At 48.0% G+C, this 27,203-nt stretch overlaps 1 protein-coding gene across 3 annotated transcripts in view; it reads left to right on the top strand.

The window, feature by feature from the left end:
• The first annotated feature begins 9,292 nt into the window (after positions 1 to 9,292).
• LOC140392939 (nucleolar RNA helicase 2-like) overlaps positions 9,293 to 27,203 on the top strand; it is a 167,829-nt gene continuing 149,918 nt past the window's right edge. Inside the window, exon 1 of one of the 3 annotated variants that reach the window (XM_072478725.1) lies at positions 9,293 to 9,445. In XM_072478725.1, the coding sequence (XP_072334826.1) occupies positions 9,356 to 9,445 (90 nt within the window). In that variant the 5' untranslated portion in view covers positions 9,293 to 9,355. The remainder of the gene's footprint in view (positions 9,446 to 27,203) is intronic. The other 2 variants (XM_072478724.1, XM_072478727.1) reach the window with 2 other exon arrangements.

Genomic DNA, 27,203 nt, shown 5'->3' with positions numbered 1-27,203 from the left:
TTACCCCAGCTCTTTGCCATACTCCAATTCCCCCATCCATTCTCCCCGGAACAAACCTATGGTTATTTCTTATCGGGGACCGCACCGAGGCTCCCGTCCTTCCCCTATGCCGTCTCCACTGCCCCCAAATTTTTAGTGTTGTCACCACCACTGGGCTTGTGGTGTATTTCTTCGGGGAGAATGGCAACGGTGCCGTCACCATTGCTTGTAGGCTGGTCCCCTTGCAGGACGCCCTCTCCAATCTCTTCCACGCCGCTCCCTCCCCTTCTCCCATCCACTTACACACCATTGAGATATTGGCGGCCCAGTAATAATCGTTTAGGCTCGGTAGTGCCAGCCCCCCCCTATCTCTACTACGCTGCAAGAACCCCCTCCTCACTCTCGGGGTCTTCCCGGCCCACACAAAACTCATAATACTTTTCTCAATTCTCTTAAAAAAAGCCTTCGTGACCATCACCGGGAGGCACTGAAACACAAAGAGGAATCTCGGGAGAACCACCATTTTAACCGCCTGCACCCTACCTGCCAGTGACAGGGACACCATGTCCCATCGCTTGAAATCCTCCTCCATCTGTTCCACCAATCTTGTTAAATTAAGCCGGTGTAAGGTTCCCCAATTCTTGGCTATCTGAATCCCCAAGTACCAGAAATCTCTTGTTATCTTCCTCAGCGGTAAATCCTCTATTTCCCTGCTCTGCTCCCCCAGATGCACCACAAACAACTCACTTTTCCCCATGTTCAATTTGCACCCCGAAAAATCCCCAAACTCCCCAAGTATCCGCATTATCTCTGGCATCCCCTCCACCGGGTCCGCAACAGACAACAACAAATCATCCGCATACAAAGATACCCGGTGTTCTTCTCCTCCCCTAAACACTCCCCTCCACTTCCTGGAACCCCTCAGTGCTATGGCCAGGGGCTCAATCGCCAATGCAAACAGTAACGGAGACAGGGGACACCCCTGCCTCGTCCCTCTGTGAAGCCGGAAATAATCAGACCCCCGTCCATTCGTGACCACACTCGCCATCGGGGCCCTATACAGCAACTGTACCCATCCGATATACCCATCTCCAAAGCCAAATCTCCTCAGCACCTCCCACAGGTAATCCCACTCCACTCTATCGAATGCTTTCTCGGCATCCATCGCCACCACTATCTCCGCTTCCCCCTCTGGCGGGGGCATCATCATTACCCCTAGCAACCTCCGTATGTTCGTGTTCAGCTGTCTCCCCTTCACAAACCCGGTTTGGTCCTCATGGACCACCCCCGGGACACAGTCCTCTATCCTCGTCGCCATCACCTTGGCCAGAATCTTAGCATCCACGTTTAAAAGGGAAATGGGCCTATAGGACCCGCATTGCAGCGGGTCTTTTTCCTTCTTTAAGAGGAGCGATATCGTTGCCTCTGACATAGTCGGGGGCAGCTGCCCCCTTTCCATAGCCTCATTAAAGGTTCTCGTCAGAAGCGGGGCCAGCAAGTCCATATACTTCCTATAAAATTCCACCGGGAATCCGTCTGGTCCCGGGGCCTTCCCCGCCTGCATGCTCCCAATCCCTTTCACTACCTCCTCCATCTCAATCTGTGCTCCCAGTCCCGCCCTCTCCTGTTCCTCCACCTTATGGAATTCCAGCTGATCCAGAAAGCACATCATTCTCTCCTTCCCTTCCGGGGACTGAGCTTTATATAATCTTTCGTAGAATGCCTTGAACACCCCATTCACTCTCTCCACTCCCCGCTCCATCTCTCCCTCCTCATCTCTCACCCCCCCTATCTCCCTCGCTGCTCCCCTCTTCCTCAGTTGGTGGGCCAGCAACCGGCTCGCCTTCTCTCCATATTCGTACTGTACACCCTGTGCCCTCCTCCATTGTGCCTCTGCATTACCCGTAGTCAACAAGTCAAATTCTACATGTAGCCTTTGTCTTTCCCTGTACAGTCCCTCCTCCGGTGCCTCCACATATTGTCTGTCCACCCTCAAAAGTTCTTTCAGCAACCGCTCCCTTTCCCTCCCCTCCTGCTTTCCTTTATGTGCCCTGATAGATATCAGCTCCCCTCTAACCACTGCCTTCAACGCCTCCCAGACCACTCCCACCTGAACCTCCCCATTGTCATTAAGCGCCAAGTACCTTTCAATACACCCCCTCACCCTTAAACATACCCCCTCATCCGCCAAGAATCTCATGTCCATTCTCCAGGGTGGGTGCTGTTCTTTTTCCCCTCCTATCTCCAGGTCCACCCAATGTGGACTGTGGTCCGAGATAGCTATGGCCGTGTACTCCGTCCCTGTCACCTTCGGGATCAATGCCCTTCCCAAAACAAAAAAGTCTATCCGTGAATATACTTTATGAACATAGGAGAAAAACAAGAACTCCTTACTCCTAGGCCTGCTAAATCTCCAGGGGTCTACTCCTCCCATCTGCTCCATGAAGTCCTTGAGCACCCTAGCTGCAGCCGGCCTCCTCCCGGTCCTGGACCTCGATCTGTCCAGCCCTGGATCCAGCACCATATTAAAGTCTCCCCCCATTACCAACTTTCCCGCCTCCAGGTCCTGGATACGTCCCAGTATACGCCTCATAAAATTTGCATCATCCCAGTTCGGGGCATATACGTTCATTAGAACCAAGTTGCAATCTACCACTCACCATCACATATCTACCCCCACTATCCGCCACTATGATCTTTGCCTCAAACAGTACCCGTTTCCCCTCTAATATAGCCACCCCCCTGTTCTTTGCATCTAACCCCGAATGAAACACCTGCCCCACCCATCCTTTGCGTAGTCTGACCTGGTCTATCAGTTTCAAATGTGTCTCCTGCAACATAACCACATCTGCCTTTAATTTCTTTAGGTGTGCGAGTACCCGTGCCCTTTTAATCGGCCCGTTCAGCCCTCTCACATTCCACATGATCAGCCGGGTTGGGGGGCTCTTTACCCACCCCCCTTGTCGACTAGCCATCCCCTTTTTAAATCCAGCTCCTCACCCGGTTCCCATGTACCCGTATATCCCCCCGACGGCGCCCTCCCGCCTCGACCACCCCACCCCGTACTAGCTCCCCCTTCTCCCCAGCAGCAGCAACATAGTTAATCCCCCCCCGCCCCGCTAGATCCCTTTCTAGCGTAGTTGCACCCCCCATGTTGCTCCCAGAAGTCAGCAAACTCTGGCTAACCTCGGCTTCCCTCCGTGACCTCGGCCCCCACTGTGCGAGGCCCCCTCCTTCCTGCTTCCCTGATCCCGCCATGATTACCATAGCGCGGGAACAAAGCCCGCCTTTCCCACCTGGCCCCGCCCCTAATGACCGGCGCACACCGTTCCTCATCCTCCCTCCCTTCCCCCACAACATGGGGAAGAGAGAAAAGTTACAGGGTCGCAAGGTTAACAACTTGAAAAATCATCCCCCCCCCCCTTTTTCCCCCTTCACCCCACGTAATCACCCCACCACTTTGTCCCAAACGTTCTTTTTCTTGCCCGCCTATTCCAGCTTCTCATCCACAATAAATGTCCACGCCTCTTCTGCCGTCTCAAAGTAGTGGTGCTTCCCTTGGTGTGTGACCCACAATCTTGCCGGCTGCAACATTCCGAATTTGACCTTCCTTTTGTGAAGCACCGCCTTAGCCCGATTAAAACTTGCCCTCCTTCTCGCCACCTCCGCACTCCAATCTTGATATACGCGGATCACCGCGTTCTCCCACCTACTGCTCCGAGTTTTCTTCGCCCATCTGAGGACCATCTCTCTGTCATTATAGCGGAGAAATCTCACCACTATGGCTCGAGGTATTTCTCCAGCCCTCAGTCTTCGCGCCATAACTCGATAAGCTCCCTCCACCTCCAACGGGCCCGTCGGGGCCTCCGATCCCATTAACGAGTGAAGCATCGTGCAGACATATGCCCCGACGTCCGCCCCTTCTGCACCTTCGGGAAGACCAAGAATCCTTAAATTCTTCCTCCTCGCATTATTCTCCAGCACCTCCAGCCTTTCCACACACCTTTTGTGTTGTGCCTCGTGCATCTCTGTCTTCACCACCAGGCCCTGTATTTCGTCTTCATTTTCAGCGGCCTTTGCCTTCACGACCCGAAGCTCCTGCTCCTGGGTCTTTTGCTCCTCCTTTAGCCCTTCAATCGCCTGTAATATCAGGGCCAGCAGCTCCTTCTTCATCTCCTTTTTCAGTTCTTCCACACAGCGCCGCAGGAACTCTTGTTGGTCAGGGCCCCATACTAAACGGCCACCTTCCGACGCCATCTTGCTTTGTGCTTGCCTTCCTTGCCGCTGCTCTAGAGGATCCTCCGCAATCCGGCCGCTTTCCTCTCCTTTTTCCATCCGTATCCAGGGGGGATTCCCTTCTGGTTTACCGCACAGTGTTTTTAGCTGTTAAAATTGCCGTTGGGGCTCCTATTAAGAGCCCAAAAGTCCGTTCCACCGGGAGCTGCCGAGACGTGCGACTTAGCTGGTCATCGCTGCACCCGGAAGTCCCTCATCGCGCTCTTTTACTGTGTCCCCGCTCTGTAAGCCTACTTGTGACAATAATAAAGATTCGATGCTGCCTGACCTGCTGAGTTTATCCAGTATTTTCTCTTTTTGTTTCAGATTTCCAGCATCCACAGTATTTTGCTTTTATACAAAGACTAGTTAGACTTCAGCTGGAATATTGTGGATACTTGTAGAATCTGCTGAAGCAGCACACATTGACCAGGCAGGTAGAAAACAAAGATTATATTTAATTACGCTATTACATTCTCCACTCCCCAACAGGCCTCCCTCCCTGACCTGCTCCCAGGTTGGGGTTTTATAATAGAGGTCTGCTCTCCCAGTTAAGGGGGAAACCCCACCCCCATTATAGGGGAGCTCATATTCAGAGGAGGTCACCGAGAATCTAATTGTTCTAATTGTCCTGATCTTGTCTGTGATTTCAGTAAGGGTTGCAACATCCCTTCAACCCCCCCCCCCCCCCCCCACCCGCCTCCCCCCGCCCCGCCACCCCGGAGACCCATCTACGTCCACGTCTGTGGCTGGATCTAAAGGTGCCTTATGCGTCCTGCCCCAGGAATGGCTATCAAGGAGCGAACATCTACCATCCGGTGGCATGTACCGAACTGGGGAGTGGCACTTCCGCGTGGAACATTTTGGCAGGGTCAGAGGCGCTGTGGTGGCCAGCGTAGTTGACACTCTTGGCTCTGCTGATGGCAATGTGCCCATGGCAACCTCAGAAGCAGAGTGTAGTGGGTCTTCGTCCGGCATTTCGGCGTCCTTTACATCTGAAATTGGCTTCTCTCAGGCAGGTGTGCCTGGGACTGATGGTGGCGACTGGTGCATCAATTCGAGCAGGGGATGGTTTTGCTCTGAAACTTCCTAATCGGATCGGGCGTCTCTTGAATGCGCCCTCGGAGGTGATCCACATGCCAGTTCGAATTGCATCTTCTGAGGGTGGAGAGTCAAGTACCAGGGGATATAGGTTTAAAGTGCATGGAGAAAAGTTTAGAACTGATGTGCGAGGCAAGTTTTTTTTTACACAGAGGGTGGTAAATATATGGAACACGCTGCCTGGAGAGGTGGGGGGAGCAGGTATCATAGTGGCAGTTAAGGGACATCTAGACAAATATATGAATAGAATGGGAATGGAAGGATACAGACTCTGTAAGTGTAGACGGTTTTAGTTCAGGCAGGTCCATGTGCGGCGCAGGCTTAGAGGACCGAAGGGGTCGGATCCTATGCTGTATTGTTCTTTGTTCCTGTCTGGGTCAACACGATGCCTGGTGGCTCCTTCTCCAAAGTTTCGGACTAGGTCTCCTATTGCAAAGGTGCGTAAGGGTGAGTGTTGTCCGGCATCAGCCTTGGCTTGATCCTGGCCCTGGCAGATTTTCCCACCAATGTCCGGGAGGACTAAACTCAATATGTTCGCAGGCAATAGCCCATCAACAATTTGGCCAAAATGGCCCCCGTCGTGGCTTGTGGCATTGTCCTGTAACAAAAAAGGAACTGCGCCAGCCATGTCTCCCAGGACCCCAAGGGTTGCTGCTTCATTCCGTTCTTAAATGTCTGAATGATGTATTCTGCCAATCCATTGGACGCTGGGTGATCCAGGGCATTATGTACATGTCGCATCCCTTTGGCGGCCATGGATCTACCAAACTCCGCACTTGAGAATGCTTGTGTTCCATTATCCGAGACCAGCATCTCCGGTATCCCGTGTGTCATAGAATTTTCCGTGCAGAAGGAGGCCATTCGGCCCATCAATTCTATACCGGCCCCTGGAAGAGCACCCTACCTAATCCCATACATCCACCTTACCCCTGTAACCCAGCAACCTCCACTTAACTTTTGGACACTACGGGGCACTTAGTTACATCCATCCGAGGAAATAGTCTCTGACGTCCACTCTATCTATCCCCCTCATCATCTTATAAACCTCTATTAAGTTGCCTCTCATCCTCCTCCGCTCCAACCTTTCCTCATAAGACCTATCCTGCAAACCATGCAGCATCCTGGTAAACCTCCTTTGCACCCTTTCCAATGCTTCCACATCCTTCCTGTAATGAGGTGACCAGAACTGCGCACAATACTCCAAATGTGGTCTCACCAGGGTCATGTATAGTTGCAGCATAACCCCGCAGCTCTTAAACTCAAGCCCCTTGTTAATAAACGCTAACACACTATAAGCCTTCTTCACAGCTCTATCCACTTGAGTGGCAACCTTCAGAGATCTGTGGACATGAACCCCAAGATCTCTCTGTTCCTCTACATTCCTCAGAACCCTGCCGTTGACCCTGTAATCCGCATTCACATTTTTTCTACCAAAATGAATCACCTCGCACTTATCAGGGTTAAACTCCATCTGCCATTTTTCGGCCCAGCTCTGCATCCTAACAATGTCTCTTTGCAGCCGACAACAGCCCTCCACCTCATCCACTACTCCACCAATCTTGGTGTCATCAGCAAATTTACTGACCCACCCTTCAGTCCCCTCCTCCAAGTCATTGATAAAAATCACAAATAGCAGAGGACCCAGCACTGATCCCTGTGGTACACCGCTGGTAACTGGTCTCCAGTCTGAAAATGTTCCATCCACCACCACCCTCTGTCTTCTATGTGATAGCCAGTTACTTATCCAATTGGCCAAATTTCCCTTTATCCCACACCTCCTTACTTTCTTCATGATCCGACCATGGGGAACCTTATCAAACGCCTTACTAAAATCCATGTATACGACATCAACTGCTCTACCTTCATCTTAGTGACCTCCTCAAAGAATTCAATCAAATTTGTGAGGCACGACTTAACCCTTCACAAATCTGTGTTAACTATCCTGGATTAAGCTGCATCTTTCCAAATGGTCATAAATCCTATCCTTCAGGACCTTTTCCATTAACTTACCGACCACCGAAGTAAGACCAACTGGCCTATAATTACCAGGGTCATTCCTATTTCCTTTCTTAAACAGAGGAACAACATTCGCCACTCTCCAGTCCTCTGGCACTATCCCCGCAGACAGTGAGGACCCAAAGATCAAAGCCAAAGGCTCTGCAATCTCATCCCTTGCCTCCCAAAGAATCCTTGGATATATCCCATCTGGCCCAGGGGACTTGTCGACCCTCAGGTTTTTCAAAATTGCGAATACATCCTTCCTCAGAACAACTACCTCCTCCAGCCTACCCGCCTGTATCACAGTCTCATCCTCAAAAACATGGCCCCTCTCCTTGGTGAACACTGAAGAAAAGTGTTCAACGCCTCTCCTATTTCTTCTGACTCCATGCACAAGTTCCCACTACTGTCCTTGACCTACCCTCACCCTGGTCATTCTTTTATTTCTCACATAAGAGTAAAACGTCTTGGGGTTTTCCTTGATCTGACCCGCCAAGGACTTCTCATGCCCCCTCCTAGCTCTCCTAAGCTCTTTTTTTTTTTAGCTCATTCCATGCTACCTTGTAACCCTCAAGCGACCCAACTGAACCTTGTTTTCTCATCCTTACATACTCTTCCTTTTTCCTCTTGACAAGACATTCAACCTCTTTTGTGAACCATGGTTCCCTCACACGTGGGGCTATGTGGGGCTACCGTTGAGGCGGGGCAGGCATAAGCTGGCTAGAAAGTTGTGGGTTTGTTTTCTTGTTGACTAATTGATTTTTGGTTTGGTGCATTGTGGATGTTTCCACGTATTGCTGATTGTTTTGTATTTGACTGTGTTCTTTTATCTTATGGAGTTGTTAATCAACTCAAAATGTCTATAACAACACTGCAGTATAGGAAGGATGTGAACACATTGGACAGAGTGCAGAAGAGGTTTACCAGAATGGTTCCAGGGATGAGAAACTTCAGGTTATGATGATAGATTGGAGAGGTTGGTGTCATAATATACACCAGTATATCATGGTGCAGACACACACACACTGATGGACATGCAGTGGGACCAACCAGCATACACAACACCGCAGCCAATCACCAGTGAGAGCACACGCACTATAAAGACAGGGGACGGGAGAGTTCCCGCTCTTTCTAGTATCACCCAGCTCGGAGCACAGAGCTCACAGCCTGCAACACAGACATTCACCATGTGCTGAGTGCATCACCTGGTTAGGACTAGGCAAGGGTCAACATTTAAAGCTGGTATTGCATTTACCCACAGTTCAAGTATGTTAATATAGTTAACCTTATAATAAAATAGAGTTGCACCACTTCCAGTGTTGGTGACCTGTTTGTTATCCAGAACACCCAACACATCAGTTGGGGCTGTTCCTCTTGGAGAGAAGGCAGCAAAAAAGATAGAAATGTTCAGAATCATGAGGGGCTGGAGCTCCTGAGGAGTCAGGATCTGAGATTTCAAGTAATCGGAATGAGAAGCAAAACTGATGTGAGAAAAAGCTTTTTCAAACGTGCAGTTACCGGGAGAAGTACCAGAGCGAGCCGGAGAGGCGCTGTCGCCGGAGGAATGATCTGCTGTGTGGACTGAAGTACTGGACCGAGCCGGAGAGGCGCTGTACCCGGAGGAATGATCTGCTGTGTGGACCTGCAGTTCTGGACCGAGCCGGAGAGGCGCTGTCCTCCGAAGAATGGTCCACCGAGGACCTGCAGTACTGGAGTGAGCCGGGGAGGCGCTGTCCCTGCAGGAATGGTCCGCTGTGTGGATCTGCAGTACTGGTGTGAGCCGGCGCGGCGCTGTTCCCGGAGGAATGATCTGCTGTGTGGTCCTGCAGTTCCGTGGTGAGCCGAAACTGCGCTGTACCCGGAGGTGATCTACTTTGTGGGCCTGCAGTACCCGAGTGAGCCGGAGTAGCGCTATCCCTGGAGCTTCGGGCCTTGGTCGCTTGTGCGCAGCTGCCGCACCGACCGGTCACTGAGCCGCGTGTCCTATTCCGTGTTCCCAGAAATGCCGGCACGACTCAGCTGCCAGCCCCAGGACCCGGAGTACAGGATGGAACCCGAGTCCGTGAGCAAGAAGGGAGGCAAAAAAAGCAAGGTGAGGGCCGCGGCCCCGTATGGCAGAGCGGGCCGGCTGTCTGGGCTGAAGCCGGGAAAACGGCGCTGCTCCTGAGCTGGGGAAGCTGCTGTTAGAGCGAGGCAGGAATGTGAGTCACAGAGTTTTTACAGCACAGCAAGAAGTCCTTCGAACCGTTGCGTCCGTGCCGGCCATCAAACACCTGTCATAATCCAATTTTCCAGCAGTTTGTACGCCATTTCAAGTGATAATCTAAATACTTCTTCAATGTTGTGAGTGTTCCCGTCTCCACTACCCTTTCAAGCAGTATGACCCAAAAGATGTGCTTGTTAGGTGATTTGGACATTCTGAATTCACCCCGTGTACCCAAACAGGTGCTGTTGTGTGGCGACATGGGGATTTTTACACTAACATCTTTGCAGTGCAGTGCCTACTTGTGACACTAATAAGATTATCATTACAACTACCGTTTGGGCAGCACGGTAGCCTTGTGGATAGCACAATTGCTTCACAGCTCCAGGGTCCCAGGTTCGATTCCAGCTTCGGTCACTGTCTGTGCGGAGTCTGCACATCCTCCCCGTGTGTGCGTGGGTTTCCTCCGGGTGCTCCGGTTTCCTCCCACAGTCCAAAGATGTGCAGGTTAGGTGGATTGGCCATGATAAATTGCCCTTAGTGTCCAAAATTGCCCTTAGTGTTGGGTGGGGTTGCTGGGTTATGGGGATAGGGTGGCAGTGTTGACCTTGGGTAGGGTGCTCTTTCCAAGAGCCGGTGCAGACTTGATGGGCCGAATGGCCTCCTTCTGCACTGCAAATTCTATGAAATTCTATGAAAAAACTTAAATCTTTGATTATTGACCCCTCTGCTAAGGGAGAAAGTGCCTTATCCACCCTGTCTGTGTTCCTCAATTTTGAATCCGGTGCCCCAAACGCTCCAGCCGAGCAACATCCTGGTGAATCTCCTGTACTGCACCCTTTCTCGTGTATATCACATAGTGTGGTGACAAGAACTGCACACAGTACTCCAACTGTGGTCTAATGTGCATTTTATACAGCTCCATCGTAGTCTCCCTGCTCTTACATTCTGTGCCTTGGTTAATAAAGTTCAGTATCCCATATGTCGTCTTAACACCTCCCCACCCTATCCTGCTCTCTTCAGAGATCTGTGAACATCAACACCAAGGTCCCGGAGATCCTCTGTACTTCCTATTGTCCGACCATTCATTGTGCATTCCCTTGACTTGGTAGTCCTCTCAAAATCCATTACCTGGCACTTTCAAGTTCCATTTGGCACTGTTCTGCCCATCTGACCAGTCTGCATATATCGTCCTGTAATCTAAGGTTTTCCTCAAGCCCAAAGATGTGCAGGTTAGGTGGATTGGTCAGGCTCAATTGCCCCATAATATCCAACGGTTAGGTGGGATTACGAGGATAGTGTGGGGGCGTAGGTCTAGGTAGGGTGCTTTTTCAGAGAGGCGGTGCACACTCAATGGGCTGAATGGCCTCCCTCTGCACTGTAGTGATTCTGTGATTCCTCTTCCTCACTATTAACGCACCACCAATTTTTGTGTCATCTACAAACTTACAGATCATGTCTGCTACATTAACTTCTGGATTGTTAATGTACACTAGAATCAGCAAGGGACTCACCATCAATCTCTATGGAACACCATTGGACACGGGCTTCAACCATCGCCCTTGCCTCCTGCCATTAAGTCAATTTTGGATCCAAATTGCTCTTACCTTGACCAGTCTCCCATGTGGGACCTTGTCAAAAGCCTCACTGAATCCATTGAAGACTACATCAACTTTCCTCTACACACCTCGTCACTTCCTCGGAAAATTCTATCAGATTTGTTAGACATGAATTCTGCCCCCATTAAGCCTTTTACACTCTGACTATCCCAATTAATATTGGGGAAATTGAAATCCCCTACTATTATTGCCCTATTAATTTTACATTTCTGAGACTTGCATACATACAAAACTATAAGATATAGGAACAGAATTAGGCCATTCGGCCCATCGAGTCTGCTCCGCCATTCGATTGTGGTTTATAGGTTTGCCATCCCCATTCTGTCGTCTTCCCGTAACCCCTGATCCCCTGGTTAATCAAGAACCTATCTATCCTACCAGAACATAACCTCACACTTTTCCACATTGTAGTCAATCTGCCACTTATTTGCCCACTCTCCTAGCCTGTTCCAAGTCCTTCTGCAGCCCCCCTTCTTCCTCACCACTGCCTGTCCCTCGACAGATCTTTGTATTATCGCAAACTTAGTCCCCTCCGTTCCTTCTTCCAGATGGTTAATGTATATTGTGAAAAGTTGTGGTCCCGACCCTGAAGGTACACCACTGGTCACTGGCTGCCAACCTGAAAAAAAAAACCTTTATCCCCACTCTGCCAGTCAGCCAATCCTCTCTCCAGGCCTGTACCTTGCCCTGGGCTGTTATCTTATTTAGCAGCTTCCTGAACAGCACCTTATCAAAGGTCTTCTGGAAATCCAAATAGATCACGTCCACTGGCTCTCCTTTGTCTAACTTCCTCGTTACTTCCTCAAAGACTTAACAGATTTGCCAGGCATGACCTCCCCTTGACAAAGCCGTGCTGACTCAGTCCTATTTTATCATGCATTTCCAAGTATTCTGCAATCTCATCCTTAATAATGGACTCTCAAATTTTTCCAACGACTGAAGTCAGACTAACTGGCTCATAATTTCCCATCATCTGCCTCTTTCCCTTCTTACATAGGAGCATTCCATTAGCCATTTTTCAGTCCTCTGGGGCCCTCCCTGTCACCAGTAATTCCTGAAAGATCACCATCAATGCCTCCACAATCTCGGCTTTCTCCATTAGGACCCTGGGGGCCATCCATCCAGTCCAAATGTTTTGGATAAAAGGTGGATACCTTCAGACCTTTCAGCTTCCCCAGCATCATCTTCTTGGGCACTACACTCGCCTCTGCCCCGTGACTTTGACGGTCTAGCATTGTCAAGTAACAATTCAGTTCCTTCGCCATTTTTGTTTCCTATTACTACTTCATCAGCCTAATTTTCCAGTGGTCCAATGTCTAATCTAGCCTCTCTTCCATTTTGTATATCGAAACAAACTCTTGCAATCATATTTTGTATTACTAGATATCTTGCACTCAATTCACCTTCTCCCCCCTTATTGCTTTTTTAGTTGTCCCCTGCTTGCTTTTAACGGCTTCTCACTAATCCTCGCCACATCATATGCTTTTTCCTTTGTTTTATGTTTCTTTGATTTCCCTTGCCAGCAATAGTTGCCTCGTCCTCTTAGCATGTTTCCTCCTCCTTGGGATGAATTTGTGTTGTGCTTCCCAAATTATCCCCCAAAGATCCTGCCATTGCTGTTCCACTGTCTTCCCTGCTAGGCTCCTTTTCCAATCAATTCTGGCCAGCTCCTCACTCATATGGTTGTTTACTCATTTACTCAATTGTAAAACAGTTACACCTGATTCCAGAGTCTCCCCCTCAAACTGCAGTGTAAATTCCATCATGTTGTGGTCACTGCTCCTTAAGGGTTCCTTCACCTTAAGTTCCTTAATCAGGTCTACCTCATTACACATCACCAAATCTAGAATTGCCTGTTCCCTCGTGGGCACAAGCTGCTCCAAGAACCACCTCGTAAACATTCCACAAATTCCTTTTCTTGGGATCTGCTACCAATCTGATTTTCCCAGTCCACCTGCATATTGAAGTCTCCCATAATTATTGTACATTTCTTTACATGCCTTTTCTAACTCCTGTTTTATTCTCTGCCCCACGCTGACTACTGCTTGTGGGCCTGTACATAACTCCCATCAGGGTCTTTTTTTTCCCCTTTGCGTTTCCTCACCTCTACCCACACAGATTCCACGCCTTCCCACCCTATAATTGCTTCTTGTTATCGAGTTAGTTAAATTTTTGTTAGTAATAAGCAACCCCACCCCCTCTGCCCATCTACCTGTCCTTTCGATAGGATATTTAGGTCCCAGCTCTGATCCCCCTTGTCATCTTACCCGCCAATTTCAATATGTGCTTGTTCTGTATATTGTGTGCATTTAAGTACAACACCCTCAGTCCTCTGTGGACTGCCCCCCTTCTCATAGTTGTCCCCTTATCTGCTGTGCCTGGTGTTAGATTCCTGCTGTTTTCTATACTCTCTGTTCTATTACTAAAACAGAAAATACTGGACGACCACTGGTCCGGCAGCATCTGTTGTCATGGGAGTGTCCCTAAAGTGTTTTTGTCTCAGCACATGGCTTCAGTGATGTTGTGTGGGTGGAGCTGGCCTGTGACTGGGGTTTTACTTTTGTTTTTGAGTTGGTTTTACTTTCGCTTTGAGTTTGAACTGGTTTGTACAGCACAGGTTGAAAAAGAAAGATTTTTTCCCTCTATTTGCATTTTAAAAGCTGTTTCCAGACTGCTTGATAACTTGAAAAGAAATAATTGTTTTATGGAAGAAATTTAAACCTGCTGTTTTGGAAAGGACACAAGTGCCCAAACCAGGTCTTGAGTGCTGTGTGCTGGGCCATACCTTTGAAAATGGTTTTCTGGGATCTTGTTATTAAATTGGAACAGCTTAAGGAGGACATTTATTGAGGGAATAGAGTACTGTAGCTGTGTGGGGTATTTATGTTGGTAGTTGATAAAAATGCTTACTGTGTGTGTTTATAAAAATGTCAACTAAATTTGTAGAATAAACTTTGTTTTTGGTTAAAAGTGCTTAAGGCCTCTGTTGAAAAAGGTGTGTGACGGATTTAGGTTATTCCGGACCTGATAATACTTTATTAATAACCTATGCTCTAGGTTAACCCACCAAAACAGGGTTTCTCTGCTAAGACTCAAAATAGATCTCACGAAGGGAGAATGCTTTTCCGGGTCTCAGACAGTTAAACAGGATCTCAGTAACTTTTTATGGGAAAAGTTCAGATACGTCACTCATAACTAAATCGTTACCTCTGTCGTTGTGGGTCCTAGTCATTTAAGACTTCCTAAATGAGTGTCTAGGATTTTAAACTTTGAGAGTAAGTCTACACAGTATAATTTCAATCAAAGCATTTTTATTGTAAAATGCTCCCAATAGATACATACAGAATTGCAGAATTAAAAATATAAATTGATTAACAGTCTTTAGTTATCTGTTAATAATATAAAAACCCGTTAACAGTCCTTTATCTGCTAACACACTAACTTCTCGGAAGAGAATGAGATATCTGAAACATGGAAAATCCTAAAGTATCTCCTATCAATTTCTAATACATTTCTAAGAAGCTTAACAGAAACATATTTACAAAACCATGATGGTCTTTGTTTGATGAGACAAGTTTGAAGAACAGAGCTTTGACCCACACTCCTGCAGGGGAGTGAAAAGGTACCTCTGCCAAAATGCCCCTTTTTTATACATAAAATCTTCTAATCAGTCAAGGACTGTCTCTGTTGTCTTATCACTTATTGTTGGTTAATTGTCTATAGCCAAATGGCTAATTTGATGTATTATCATCAATATATGTTTTAATGATCTTAGTGTCTGCGTGAATGTCAGGTGTCTTAAGATATATTGGCAAAGAGGGACTCGTATAGAGATCTGTCTTTTTTCAGTGTTGTCATGTTTCTTAGATATCAAAACAGACACTTCTCTGAGGATGTTACTGTAAGTGTCAAGCATTATATAGTTAAGGAAGGACTTGTGTATTCATTTATCTGAAAAATTTCCTGTCCTCATGGTTTGAATACTTATAGGTGCAGGGGAGTGATCTAAAGAATTTACGGTGTGTCAAAGCAAGGTTTTCCTTATCCTGTATTTGTTTGGAATGTATTAATGATCCTTGAAGTCAGCTCGGAGTTTTTCCCAGCAAATGGTGACTTCTGGATGACCTTTAGCTGAAGTGGTTTTATTCCACTTTGAATTAAAATACTGGTATAAATTTCTGTTGCCTTATTTCGAACCAAATTCTGCGGTGAATGTGATATTCATCACAGGGGCTGGTTTAGCACAGAGGGCTAAACAGCTGGCTTGTAATGCAGAACAATGGCAGCAGCGCGGGTTCAATTCCCATACCAGCCTCCCCGAACAGGCGCCGGAATGTGGCGACTAGGGGCTTTTCACAGATTTGTTAGTGCTCTTTGGGGGGGTTTAAACTAATGGATTGTAGTTTTAGGGTAAGGGAGAATGAGAGTATAGAGGTCAGGAGCTCAGATTTGACGTCGCAGGAGGGGGCCAGTGTTCAGGTAGGTGGTTTGAAGTGTGTCTACTTCAATGCCAGGAGTATACGAAATAAGGTAGGGGAACTGGCAGCATGGGTTGGTACCTGGGACTTCGATGTTGTGGCCATTTCGGAGACATGGATAGAGCAGGGACAGGAATAGATGTTGCAGGTTCCGGGGTTTAGGTGTTTTAGTAAGCTCAGAGAAGGAGGCAAAAGAGGGGGAGGTGTGGCGCTGCTAGTCAAGAGCAGTATTACGGTGGCGGAGAGGATGCTAGATGGGGACTCATCTTCCGAGGTAGTATGGGCTGAGGTTAGAAACAGGAAAGGAGAGGTCACCCTGTTGGGAGTTTTCTATAGGCCTCCAAATAGTTCTAGGCATATAGAGGAAAGGATGGCGAGGATGATCCTGGATAAGATCGAAAGTAATAGGGTAGTTATTATGGGAGACTTTAACTTTCCAAATATTGACTGGAAAAGATATAGTTCGAGTTCATTAGATGGGTCGTTTTTTGTACAGTGTGTGCAGGAGGGTTTCCTGACACAGTTTGTTGACAGGCCAACAAGAGGCGAGGCCACATTGGATTTGGTTTTGGGTAATGAACCAGGCCAGGTGTTGGATTTGGAGGTAGGTGAGCACTTTGGGGACAGTGACCACAATTCGGTGACGTTTACGTTAAGGATGGAAAGGGATAAGTATACACCGCAGGGCAAGAGTTATAGCTGGGGGAAGGGAAATTATGATGCCATTAGACGTGACTTTGGGGGGGATAAGGTGGAGAAGTAGGCTGCAAGTGTTGGACACACTGGATAAGTGGAGCTTGTTCAAGGATCAGCTACTGCGTGTTCTTGATAAGCATGTACCGGTCAGGCAGGGAGGAAGGCGTCGAGCGAGGGAACCGTGGTTTACCAAAGAAGTGGAATCTCTTGTTAAGAGGAAGAAGGAGGCCTATGTGAAGATGAGGTGTGAAGTTTCAGTTGGGGCGATGGATAGTTACAAGGTAGCGAGTAAGGATCTAAAGAGAGAGCTAAGACGAGCAAGGAGGGGACATGAGAAGTATTTGGCAGGAAGGATCAAGGAAAACCCAAAAGCTTTCTATAGGTATGTCAGGAATAAGCGAATGACTAGGGACAGAGTAGGACCAGTCAAGGACAGGGATGGGAAGTTGTGTGTAGAGTCTGAAGAGATAGGCGAGATACTAAATGAATATTTTTCGTCAGTATTCATTCAGGAAAAAGATAATGTTGTGGAGGAGAATGCTGAGATCCAGGTAAATAGATTATATGGCATTGAGGTACGTAGGGAAGAGGTGTTGGCAATTCTGGACAGGCTGAAAATAGATAAGTCCCCGGGACCTGATGGGATTTATCCTCGGATTCTCTGGGAGGCCAGGGAAGAGATTGCTGGACCATTGGCTTTGATTTTTATGTCATCATTGGATACAGGAATAGTGCCAGAGGACTGGAGGATAGCAAATGTGGTCCCTTTGTTCAAAAAGGGGAGCAGAGACAACCCCGGCAACTGTAGACCGGTGAGCCTCACGTCTGTAGTGGGTAAAGTCTTGGAGGGGATTATAAGAGACAAGATTTATAATCATCTAGATAGGAATAATATGATCAGGGATAGTCAGCATGGCTTTGTGAAGGGTAGGTCATGCCTCACAAACCTTATCGAGTTCTTTGAGAAGGTGACTGAACAGGTAGACGAGGGTAGAGCAGAAATTGGCTAGCTGAAAGAAGACAGAGGGTGGTGGTTGATGGGAAATGTTCAGAATGGAGTTCAGTTACAAGTGGAGTACCACAAGGATCTGTTCTGGGGCCGTTGCTGTTTGTCATTTTTATCAATGACCTCGAGGAAGGCGCAGAAGGGTGGGTGAGTAAATTTGCAGACGATACTAAAGTCGGTGGTGTTGTCGATAGTGTGGAAGGAAGTGGAAGGTTACAGAGGGATATAGATAAGCTGCAGTGCTGGGCTGAGAGGTGGCAAATGGAGTTTAATGTAGAGAAGTGTGAGGTGATTCACTTTGGAAGGAAAAACAGGAATGTGGAATATTTGGCTAATGGAAAAGTTCTTGAAAGTGTGGATGAGCAGAGGGATCTAGGTGTCCATGTACATAGATCCCTGAAAGTTGCCACCCAGGTTGATAGGGTGGTGAAGAAGGCCTATGGAGTGTTGGCCTTTATTGGTAGAGGGATTGAGTTCCGGAGTCAGGAGGTCATGTTGCAGCTGTACAGAACTCTGGTACGGCCGCATTTGGAGTATTGCGTACAGTTCTGGTCACCGCATTATAGGAAGGACGTGGAGGCTTTGGAACGGGTGCAGAGGAGATTTACCAGGATGTTGCCTGGTATGGAGGGAAAATCTTATGAGGAAAGGCTGATGGACTTGAGGTTGTTTTCGTTAGAGAGAAGAAGGTTAAGAGGAGACTTAATAGAGGCATACAAAATGATCAGAGGGTTAGATAGGGTGGACAGTGAGAGCCTTCTCCCGCGGATGGAAATGGCTAGCACGAGGGGACATAGCCTTAAACTGAGGGGTAATAGATATAGGACAGAGGTAGGTTCTTTACACAAAGAGTAGTGAGGCCGTGGAATGCCCTACCTGCTACAGTGGTGAACTCGCCAACATTGAGGGCATTTAAAAGTTTATTGGATAAACATATGGATGATAATGGTATAGTGTAGGTTAGATGGCTTTTGTTTCGGTGCAACATCGTGGGCCGAAGGGCCTGTACTGCGCTGTATTGTTCTATGTTCTATGTTCTATTTTCATTGAAGCCTACTTGTGACAATAAGCGATTATTATAACACCTGAATGGCAGGCCTTTGTGCTCATTGTAACCAAAATAAATGAACAGTTGTAGGTCAGGTGAACTCCATGATATACTTTTGGAGTTTTCTAAACCCTGGCCCATAACAAATTGGGGGCTCTTCTGGGATAAAAGTCTATCTTTCGTGATTGGGTTGGCTTAGTGAACTTAGACAGTGAGGGGTGAGCATATTTGTGTCTGCTTTTCAGGTGACTGGCAATTACAGTGCAGATAAGGCCTTATCGGTAATCTGGCAGTGCTGGAGTTCTTGTTACTAGTTGTCTATGCCCTCAGCTCTTGTCCCTCTGTGGGTGGTCTTCCTCTTGGCTGGTGAAGGGTTCACCGTTGTTGATGGCTGTCGAAGCTGCAGTCGAGTGGTGGGCTGTGTAGCACCCTTTATCCTTGAGACCTTTGCACTCTTTTGGGCGGTCCCAAGTGACTGTCCAATGGATTGATCAGTTCTCGGATCACCTTGATGGCTGGGCGCGTCCCAGTCGGCCATAGCCGTTAGTGTCTGACGCACATAGGCCTTCCCAAATAAGGAAAGCAGGCGCCACTGAGTCTGCCACTTACTGTCAGTTTCTACCTGGAGCCCATTGTCCCGGAATGGCCATTTTCCTTTGTTAGTTTCTGCATAAATCTGAGCTGCAGCCTTTTGTATAATTGCATGCTGCAGCCTGTCTGTGTTCAGACTTGGCCAAATTTCCTATCGATATCTGCGGGTGGCCATTTTAGATAGCCACATATCCCTCCTCTTTATCCTGAAGCGTGGTGGATCACCAAATTGGACTGCCCTGTATCCCCAGTCATCTGTCGGTCAAGTAAGGCCCTAACTCATGCTACATCAGGCATTGTCAAACTCGGGTGAAACCCGCAGGTGGGTGTCGGGAGGGTCGCGGAGCCGTCCGTCGCGGCGCTCCCGATCGCCCAAATCCGCGCACAACAGCAGGAGCAGGCTTTTAATAATGCCGGCTGCGAGCTGCCTTCAAAATGGTAAGGAACAGATTTAAAAAATTTCAGCCACACTGCGCATGCATGCCCGATCATCGGTGCGCATGCACAAAACTATGCAAATGCGCACCGATGATCGGGCATGCATGCGCAGTGTGGCAGCATTTTTAGTAATATGGTCGCAGCCTTTTTTTTTCAAGTTTGGGGGGCCAAAGGGACCCAAAACCTTCTCCATTTTTGTCAGCAGCCAACAAGGTAAACAAACTCAGGGTCGCGCAGGTCGACCGGCGTGGGCTGCAAAGGTCGGCCGGGTTGGGTCCAGTAGGTTGGCCGGTTGGTAAAAATGGGTCCCTGGAAAAAAAGTTTGAAAAACACTGTGCTACATAATACATTAATATGACCTAACTTCACACAAGTGCACTGTTAAAAATATAAAATAATCTTATCCTGCCACAGTCATCCTATTTCCTTATAAAATTACAAAACGTGTATACAGTACAGAGTTTTAAAGCAACAGCATCAAATTGCACAGCATTACAGTATCAAAAAGTCTCAACACGAGGAGGGTCTGAATAGCCCATTTAGCAGCAGGTACATGTAAACTTGGGCAATTGAGTATGAGTCCCAGGGAATCTCTTTAGTTTGAAGTAAAGGGGCTTGGGTTGTAAACATGGGTCCCAAGTCCCGTGCGTCTAATGATTTTTGCTTTCCACCTACGGAACTGGACTGTGAGGATAATAAGGTTAGAGCCCCAATCCCAGAAATCATCCCACCAAGTAGTGGCCTTGATTTCTGCGATCTGCTGGGTGACATCTTTGGACTGCTGTATTACTTTGGTGAATGTTTTGTGAGCTGTGGCCAATTTTGCTTAATTTGGTGCAGTTCCTCAGGTAGGGATCGATGTTCAGTGTAGTGTTCTTCGTAATAATCCCCCAGGTTTTGCTCGAGTTCGTCAGTGGCATTGATGTCTACCGTTTCCCTTCTGTGGATGTTAATTAAATGTATGAGGCCCACCCTGGCCGGAATGTCAGGTTTTATGCAGAAGGTCTTGTTGCTGAAGTCACAGTGCCATATTGCTATTGCTTTAGGGAGGTGATCAAGCAGTACTCCCTTGTATGCTACCTGAATGATGTCTGTATCCAGGCTGCGTGCCTCTTTGGTACAATTTAAAGATGTGTTTGTTTGGAAGCCGCACATAGCATGCTTGTTCAAATAGACTGGGTTAGGGCATTTGATTATCTCGTCGGTTTGCTGACATCTATTTAGAGTGGTGCCTATAAGCATTCCTTTCTTCTTCCTTCTCCACTGCGTATGGTAAAATCCTGTCATGTCCTATCCAGACATTGACGGATGCAGCACGGAGGCACATTGGTTAGCACAGTTGCTTCACAGCTCCAGGGTCCCAGGTTCGATTCCTGGCTTGGGTCACTGTCTGTGTGGAATCTGCCCGTTCTCCCCTTGTCTGCGCGAGTTTCCTCCGGGTGCTCTGGTTTCCCCTCACAGTCCAAAGATGTGCAAGTTAGGTGGATTGGTCATGATAAATTGCCCTTAGTGTCCAAAAAGGTTAGGTGGGGTTACTGGGTTAGGGGGATAGGGTAGAAGTGTGGGCTTAAGTGGGGTGCTCTTTCCAAGGGCCGGTCCAGACTCCATGGGCTGAACGGCCTCCTTCTGCACTGTAAATTCTATGATTTGTCCAGGGGCCTTCTACAGAACGGGTGGGCCTTAAATGTCCCTTCCTGGCATACCGGTCAGGGTTGTTCTGAGCGCAGATGAGGCCGTTCTGTATGTAATGGGTCACATCCTCCCTTAATTCAGGCCACCAGCACAAGGTTTTCAGGTGATTTATGGTAGGTCTACACCCTGGTGTCCCTGTCCGTCATGGAATTGGTATATGAGCTGATTTCTTAAGAATAAATCATCCTGTATGTTGAGCTTGTCCTTCCATTTATCATATGGGGCCGGGCAATTACCATTCAGAACCCGCTTGAGGGACCCGTCTGCGCATTGTGCTTGGGCTAGATCCGCTATGCTAGTCTGAACCGCATTCATTGGTTCGCGTCCGGGTGGTTGCCAGAAGTGACCATTGCGGGCCCCAGCTTTAGCTAAGTTGCTAGGTGCGGTGGTGATTCTTAACTTTAATGATGCCGTATGTAGCTTCTTTAATGTTAAGGGAAATTTACATTAGAGATTATTCATTTAATCTCTTTATTTTATTATGTTTAAATACGAGCTTATGCCTGCAATAGTGTGGACTGACAACCACGGCAATCTAATGGATGAGGGAGGGAGAGGGGGCGGCGTGGAAGAGGCTGGAGATGGCGTCCTGTAAAGGAACGAGCCTAAAGGCGCTGGTGACGGCGCCGCTACCGCTTTCCCCGAAAAGGTATAACCACGAACCCAGTGGTGGTGGCAACCATAAGGATCTGGGGGCAATGGAGGCGACATAGGGGGCTGACGGATGCCTCGGTGTGGTCCCCGATCAGGAATAACCATAGGTTTGTCCCAGGAAGGATGGACGGAGGGTTCCAGAGCTGGCATCGGGCAGGAATTAGGAGATTGAGAGACTTGTTTATTGACGGGGAGCCTGGAGGAAAAGTATGAGTTGCCCCCGGGGAATATCTTTAGATATATGCAAGTGAGGGCGTTTACGAGGCAACAGGTGAGGGAATTTCCGCTGCTCCCGACACAGGGGATCCAGGATAGTGATTTTGGGGGTATGGGTCGGGGAGGGCAAAGTGTCTGAAATATATCAGGAGATGAGAGACGAGGGGGAGGCGCTGGTAGAGGAGCTGAAAGGAAAATGGGAAGAAGAGCTGGGGAAGGAGATTGAGGAGGGGCTGTGGGCTGATGCCCTAAGTAGGGTAAATTCCTCTTTCTCGTGTGTCAGGCTTCACCTGATACAATTCAAGGTTCTACACAGAGCACACATGACGGGAGCAAGACTGAGCAGGTTCTTCGGAGTGGAGGACAGGTGCGGGAGGTGCTTGGGAAGCCCGGCGAACCACACACATATGTTCTGGTCGTGTCCGGCACTGGATGAGTACTGGAGGGGAGTGGCAAGAGTGATTTCAAAGGTGGTGATGGTCCGGGTCAAGCCAGGCTGGGGGGTTAGCTATATTTGGGGTAGCGGAAGAGCCGGGAGTGCAGGAGGCGAAAGAGGCCGATATTCTGGCCTTTGCGTCCCTGGTAGCCCGGCGAAGGATCTTACTTATGTGGAAGGAAGCGAAACCCCCGGTGTGGAGGCCTGGATAAACGACATGGCAGGGTTCATAAAACCGGAACGGATGAAGTTTGCGTTGAGAGGATTGGTTCAGGGGTTCTCCAGGCGGTGGCAACCGTTCCTTGACTATCTCGCGGAATGTTAAGGGAAAATAGATCGTCAGCAGCCCAGAGGGTGTGGGGGGGGGGGGGGGGGGGGGGGCACTATTTCTTGTTACTTAGCTAGTTCACTTTTATTTAAATAATGTTACTTATTAGTTATTGTGTTATCTCTTATGTTGATTTGTAAAGTGGAAAAATTGTGTTTGAAAACTTTAATAAAATATATATTTTTTTAAAAAGAGTAAGGGGGCTGAAGGTAGGGGCTTACTGTCTGTAGAAACAAAACCACGAGCTTCCCACAGGGGAAGGAACTTGGTCAAACTGTTGCAGACATACATGCTCTCTGAGTGTATGTCAGCAGGCGTTGGGAAAGATTCCGGGTGGGCAACCATATAAGCTATGGCTGCAAGTTCAGCGGCCTGGGCTCCTAGGTGTCCTGGTAGATTAAGGACTACTTCTTCTGTGGGTGTCCCTGTGAATCCTCTATATACATACCATACCCAGTTATCCTATTGCCATCCTCAATAGTGGAAGAGCCATCTACATAAATTTTGAATGCGTCACTCAATTGTTGAGGGCCTGCCTTCTTGTTGCCTGCCCATGGCTGTAGTGATCTGGGAATGAAGGGTAACCCAACAGGGTGTTTGGCTGTTATCACCTGACACTCGTGGGGTTCCTCCATCGTGTAAATTATCCGCCAAAAATGTTGGGACCTTGGTGCGTTTTACAGAGATGTCCCTGCCCTGTAGTAATAATGTCCATCGCGTGGCTCGAACCTGGCTAACTGAACCGTCCGTAAGTCGCCCATCTAAGAGAAGCTGAGTCGGGGTGTGTTCGGTACGGATCTTGACCGGGTTGAGTCCCGTAAAGTAGGCGAAGTATTGGACCGCCCAAAAGACTGAGCAGGGGTCGCTCACACCCAGAAAACCCTTGTGCTGTGGGGTCTAAAACTCTGGAGGTGTACGCTACGGGGCCTAATCGGTCATGTTGTTCCTGTATAGCTAAAATGGTCTGATCAGTGGCTGCTACCTCTATGGCATATGGCAATTCGGGGTCAGGAACCTGCAAAGCAGGGGCTGTGGTGAGGGTGCGCTTTAAATCGTTGACTGCCTCTGTACGCTGTGGAGCCCATTTCCAGGGCTCATTTCTTTTTCAAAGTTCTGAGTGGGGTGGCTTTAGCGGCAAATCCATCGATGTGATTCCTACAATACCCGACTAATCCAAAAAAATGAGCGGAGTGTACTCACATTATGGGGCTGGGGCTGTTGTAGAATGGTGTCAATCCGTTTCCTTTCTATTTCCCTCTTCACGTGGGTGATGATGGTACCCAAATATAGTACCTTTGCCTTCATAATTTGCGGTTTCTTTGAGTTGACCTTGCAGAGTGGAGCAGGGCTAGCAGTTTGTCTAGCAGAGTTCCTCTCTGGTGTTGGTCTGCAGTAGCAGGTCGTCCACATACTGTACTAGGCAATCGGGATGGGAGAATTTGGACAGACCAGTAGCTAGCTGCCAGTGAAAAATAGATGGCGAATTGTGGAAGCCCTGTGGGAGGCACGTCCAAGTATATTGCCGGCCTTGAAACGTAAAGGTGAACTTATACTGGCAAGCTCGGTCTAAGGGTATGGACCAGAAACCAGTGCTAATGTCTAGCACGGTGAAATATTTAGCTTGCACCCCTGCTTCATCATGGTCGTGGGGCTTCTTGCTACAGTAGGGGCGGTGAGTGGGGTTACTTTATTTAATTCATGATAATCAATAGTCAAACGCCATGATCCGTCTGCCTTTTTGACTGGCCAAATTGGGGCATTGTTAGTAGATGCTACCGGTCGGATTACACCCTGTTGCACCTGCCTTGCCTGAAGGCTCTATACCTCGGGTATTGAGCTGCCAGTCCTGCCCCATGCCTCTATGATAGCAATATTATCATACTCCCATGTGTTAATTAATGTTCAGTTCATCAGCCTTACTCTTGATTAATAATGGGATCAGGGGTTATGGGGAGAAGGCAGGAGAATGGGGATGAGATAATATCAGCCATGATTGAATGGCAGAGCAGACTCGATGGGCCAAGTGACCTAATTCTGCTCCTATGCCTTTATGGTCTTATGGACTTACCCGTAAGGCTCCTTGCATTAAAATAAAGCAAAATTTAATGAGTTAGGAGTAAAACTAAAAAGTAGGACCTCAAAGGTAGTAATTTCAGGATTGCTACCAGTGCCACCTGCTCGTCAGAGTAGGAATGTTAGGATGGATAAGGTGAATACGTGGCTTGAGAGATGGTGCAAGAGGGAGGGATTCAAATTCTTGGGACATTGGAACCGGTTCTGTTGGAGGTGGGACCAGTACATACCGGACGGTCTGCATCTGGGCAGGACTGGAACCCATTGTCCTAAGAGGAGTGTTTGTTAGTGCCGTTGGGGAGGGTTTAAACTAATGTGGCAGGGGGATGGGAACCGATGCAGGAAGTCGGAGGGAACTAAAGTGGGATACAAACAAAAGGCAGTAAGGGAAAAAGTGAAAGGCAGAGAAACCAAAATCAAAAAGGGTCAGAGTACAGAGACTGTGAAAAACTCTGAATGGGTCCAGTAAAGCTAAGAGAAATAAAACACAGGGACAGTGCACAAAACGTGATAGAACATACAGTGCAGAAGTAGGCCTTTCGGCCCATCGAGTCTGCACCGACCCAATTAAGCCCTCACTTCCACCCTAGCCCTGTAACCCAATAACCCCTCCTAACCTTTTTTGGTCACTAAGGGCAATTTATCATGGCCAATCCACCTCACCTGCATGTCTTTGGATTGTGGGTCGAAACTGGAGCAGCCAGCGGAACCCACGCAGACACGGGGAGAACGTGCAGACTCCGCACAGACAGTGACCCAGCAAGGAATCGAACCTGGGACCCTGGTGCTGTGAAGCCGCAGTGCTAATCACTTGTGCTGCGCGTGATGGGACTGCTGGTCTGAGAAAGCAGGGCAGAGAGCAAGGGAAGTCTAGATTAAACTGAATTTATTTTAATGCAAGAAGCCTGAAGGGCAAGGTAGATGAACTCAGGGCATGGATGGGTACATGGAACTGGGATATTGTAGCTATTACTGAAACAATGGTTAAGGGAGGGGCAGGACTAGCAGCTCAATGTTCCAAGGTACGGATGCTATAGGAAAGATAGAACCGTTGTTTTTGAGAGTATGACGGCAGTACTGAGAGGAGGATATCCGAGGGTTTGCCCACTGAGTCTCTATAGATAGAATTGAAAAATGAGAAGGGGGAGATCACTTTGATAGGATTGTACTGCAGGCCCCAAAATAGTCAGCGGGAAATTGAGGAGCAAATATGTAAGTAGATTACAGATAGCTGCAAGAAAATTAGGGTGGTAATAGTTGGGGACTTTAACTTTCCCAACAGTGTCTGGGACATTAGGGGCTTGGATGGAGAGAAATTTGTTGCGTGTATTTGGGAGGAATTTCTCATTCAGTATGTGGGTGGCTGACTAGAGAGGGGGCAAAACTTGACCACCTCTTGGGAAATAAGGAAATGCAGGTGACAGAAATGAGGGATCACTTTGGGACCAGAGGCCATAATTCCATTAGTTTTAAGGTGGCTGTGGAGAATGACAGGTTTGGCCCAAAAGCTAAAATTCTAAATTGGGGTAAGGCCAGTTTTGATGGTATTCGACAGGAACTTTCAAAAGTTGATTGGGGGAGTCTGTTGGCAGGCAAAGGGACGGCTGGTAAGTGGGAGGCTTTCAAAAGTGTGTCTGTGTCAGGGTGTTATGGACTCGTATATCATGGAGTTCACCTAACCTACAACTGTTTATTAATTTTGGTTACGGGGAGCACAAGGGCCTACCTTTCAGGTGTTATTCAACAGAGGCCTTAAACACTTTTAATCAAAAACAAAGTTTATTCTACAAATTCAGTTAACATTTATCTAAACACACACAAGTAAGCATTTTTTATTAACTACAAACATAAATACCACACACAGCTACAGTACTCTCTCATATAAAACTTTCCCTTAACTGTTTCCCTTAATTGTTATAGTTAACAGTAACTTTGAAATTAAAAAAAATATATATTTAAAAAAAATATATATATTTTAATTAATTGACGCAATGTCAGTTAGAGGGGTGCAGTGCTCTGACTGTGAGATGTGGCAGGTCCAGGAGGCTTCCAGCGTCCCGGATGGCTTCATCTGCAGAAAGTGCACCCAACTGGAGCTCCTCACAGACCGCATGGTTCGGTTGGAGCAGCAATTGGATGCACTTAGGAGCATGCAGGTGGCGGAAAGCGTCATAGATCGCAGTTATGTAAATGTGGTCACACCCAAGGTGCAGGCAGGGAAATGGGTGACCACCAGAAAGGGCAGGTAGTCAGTGCAGGAATCCCCTGTGGTTGTCCCCCTCTCGAACAGGTATACCCCTTTGGATACTGTCGGGGGGGATAGCCTATCAGGGGAAAACAGCAGCAGCCAGAGCAGTGGCACCACGGCTGGC

Source organism: Scyliorhinus torazame, chromosome 16 (genome assembly GCF_047496885.1).
Source record: "Scyliorhinus torazame isolate Kashiwa2021f chromosome 16, sScyTor2.1, whole genome shotgun sequence".
NCBI classification, from domain to species: Eukaryota; Metazoa; Chordata; class Chondrichthyes; order Carcharhiniformes; family Scyliorhinidae; genus Scyliorhinus; species Scyliorhinus torazame.
The sequence above is the reverse complement of the archived record's forward strand: the minus strand, read 5'-3'. Positions and strand labels throughout refer to the sequence as shown.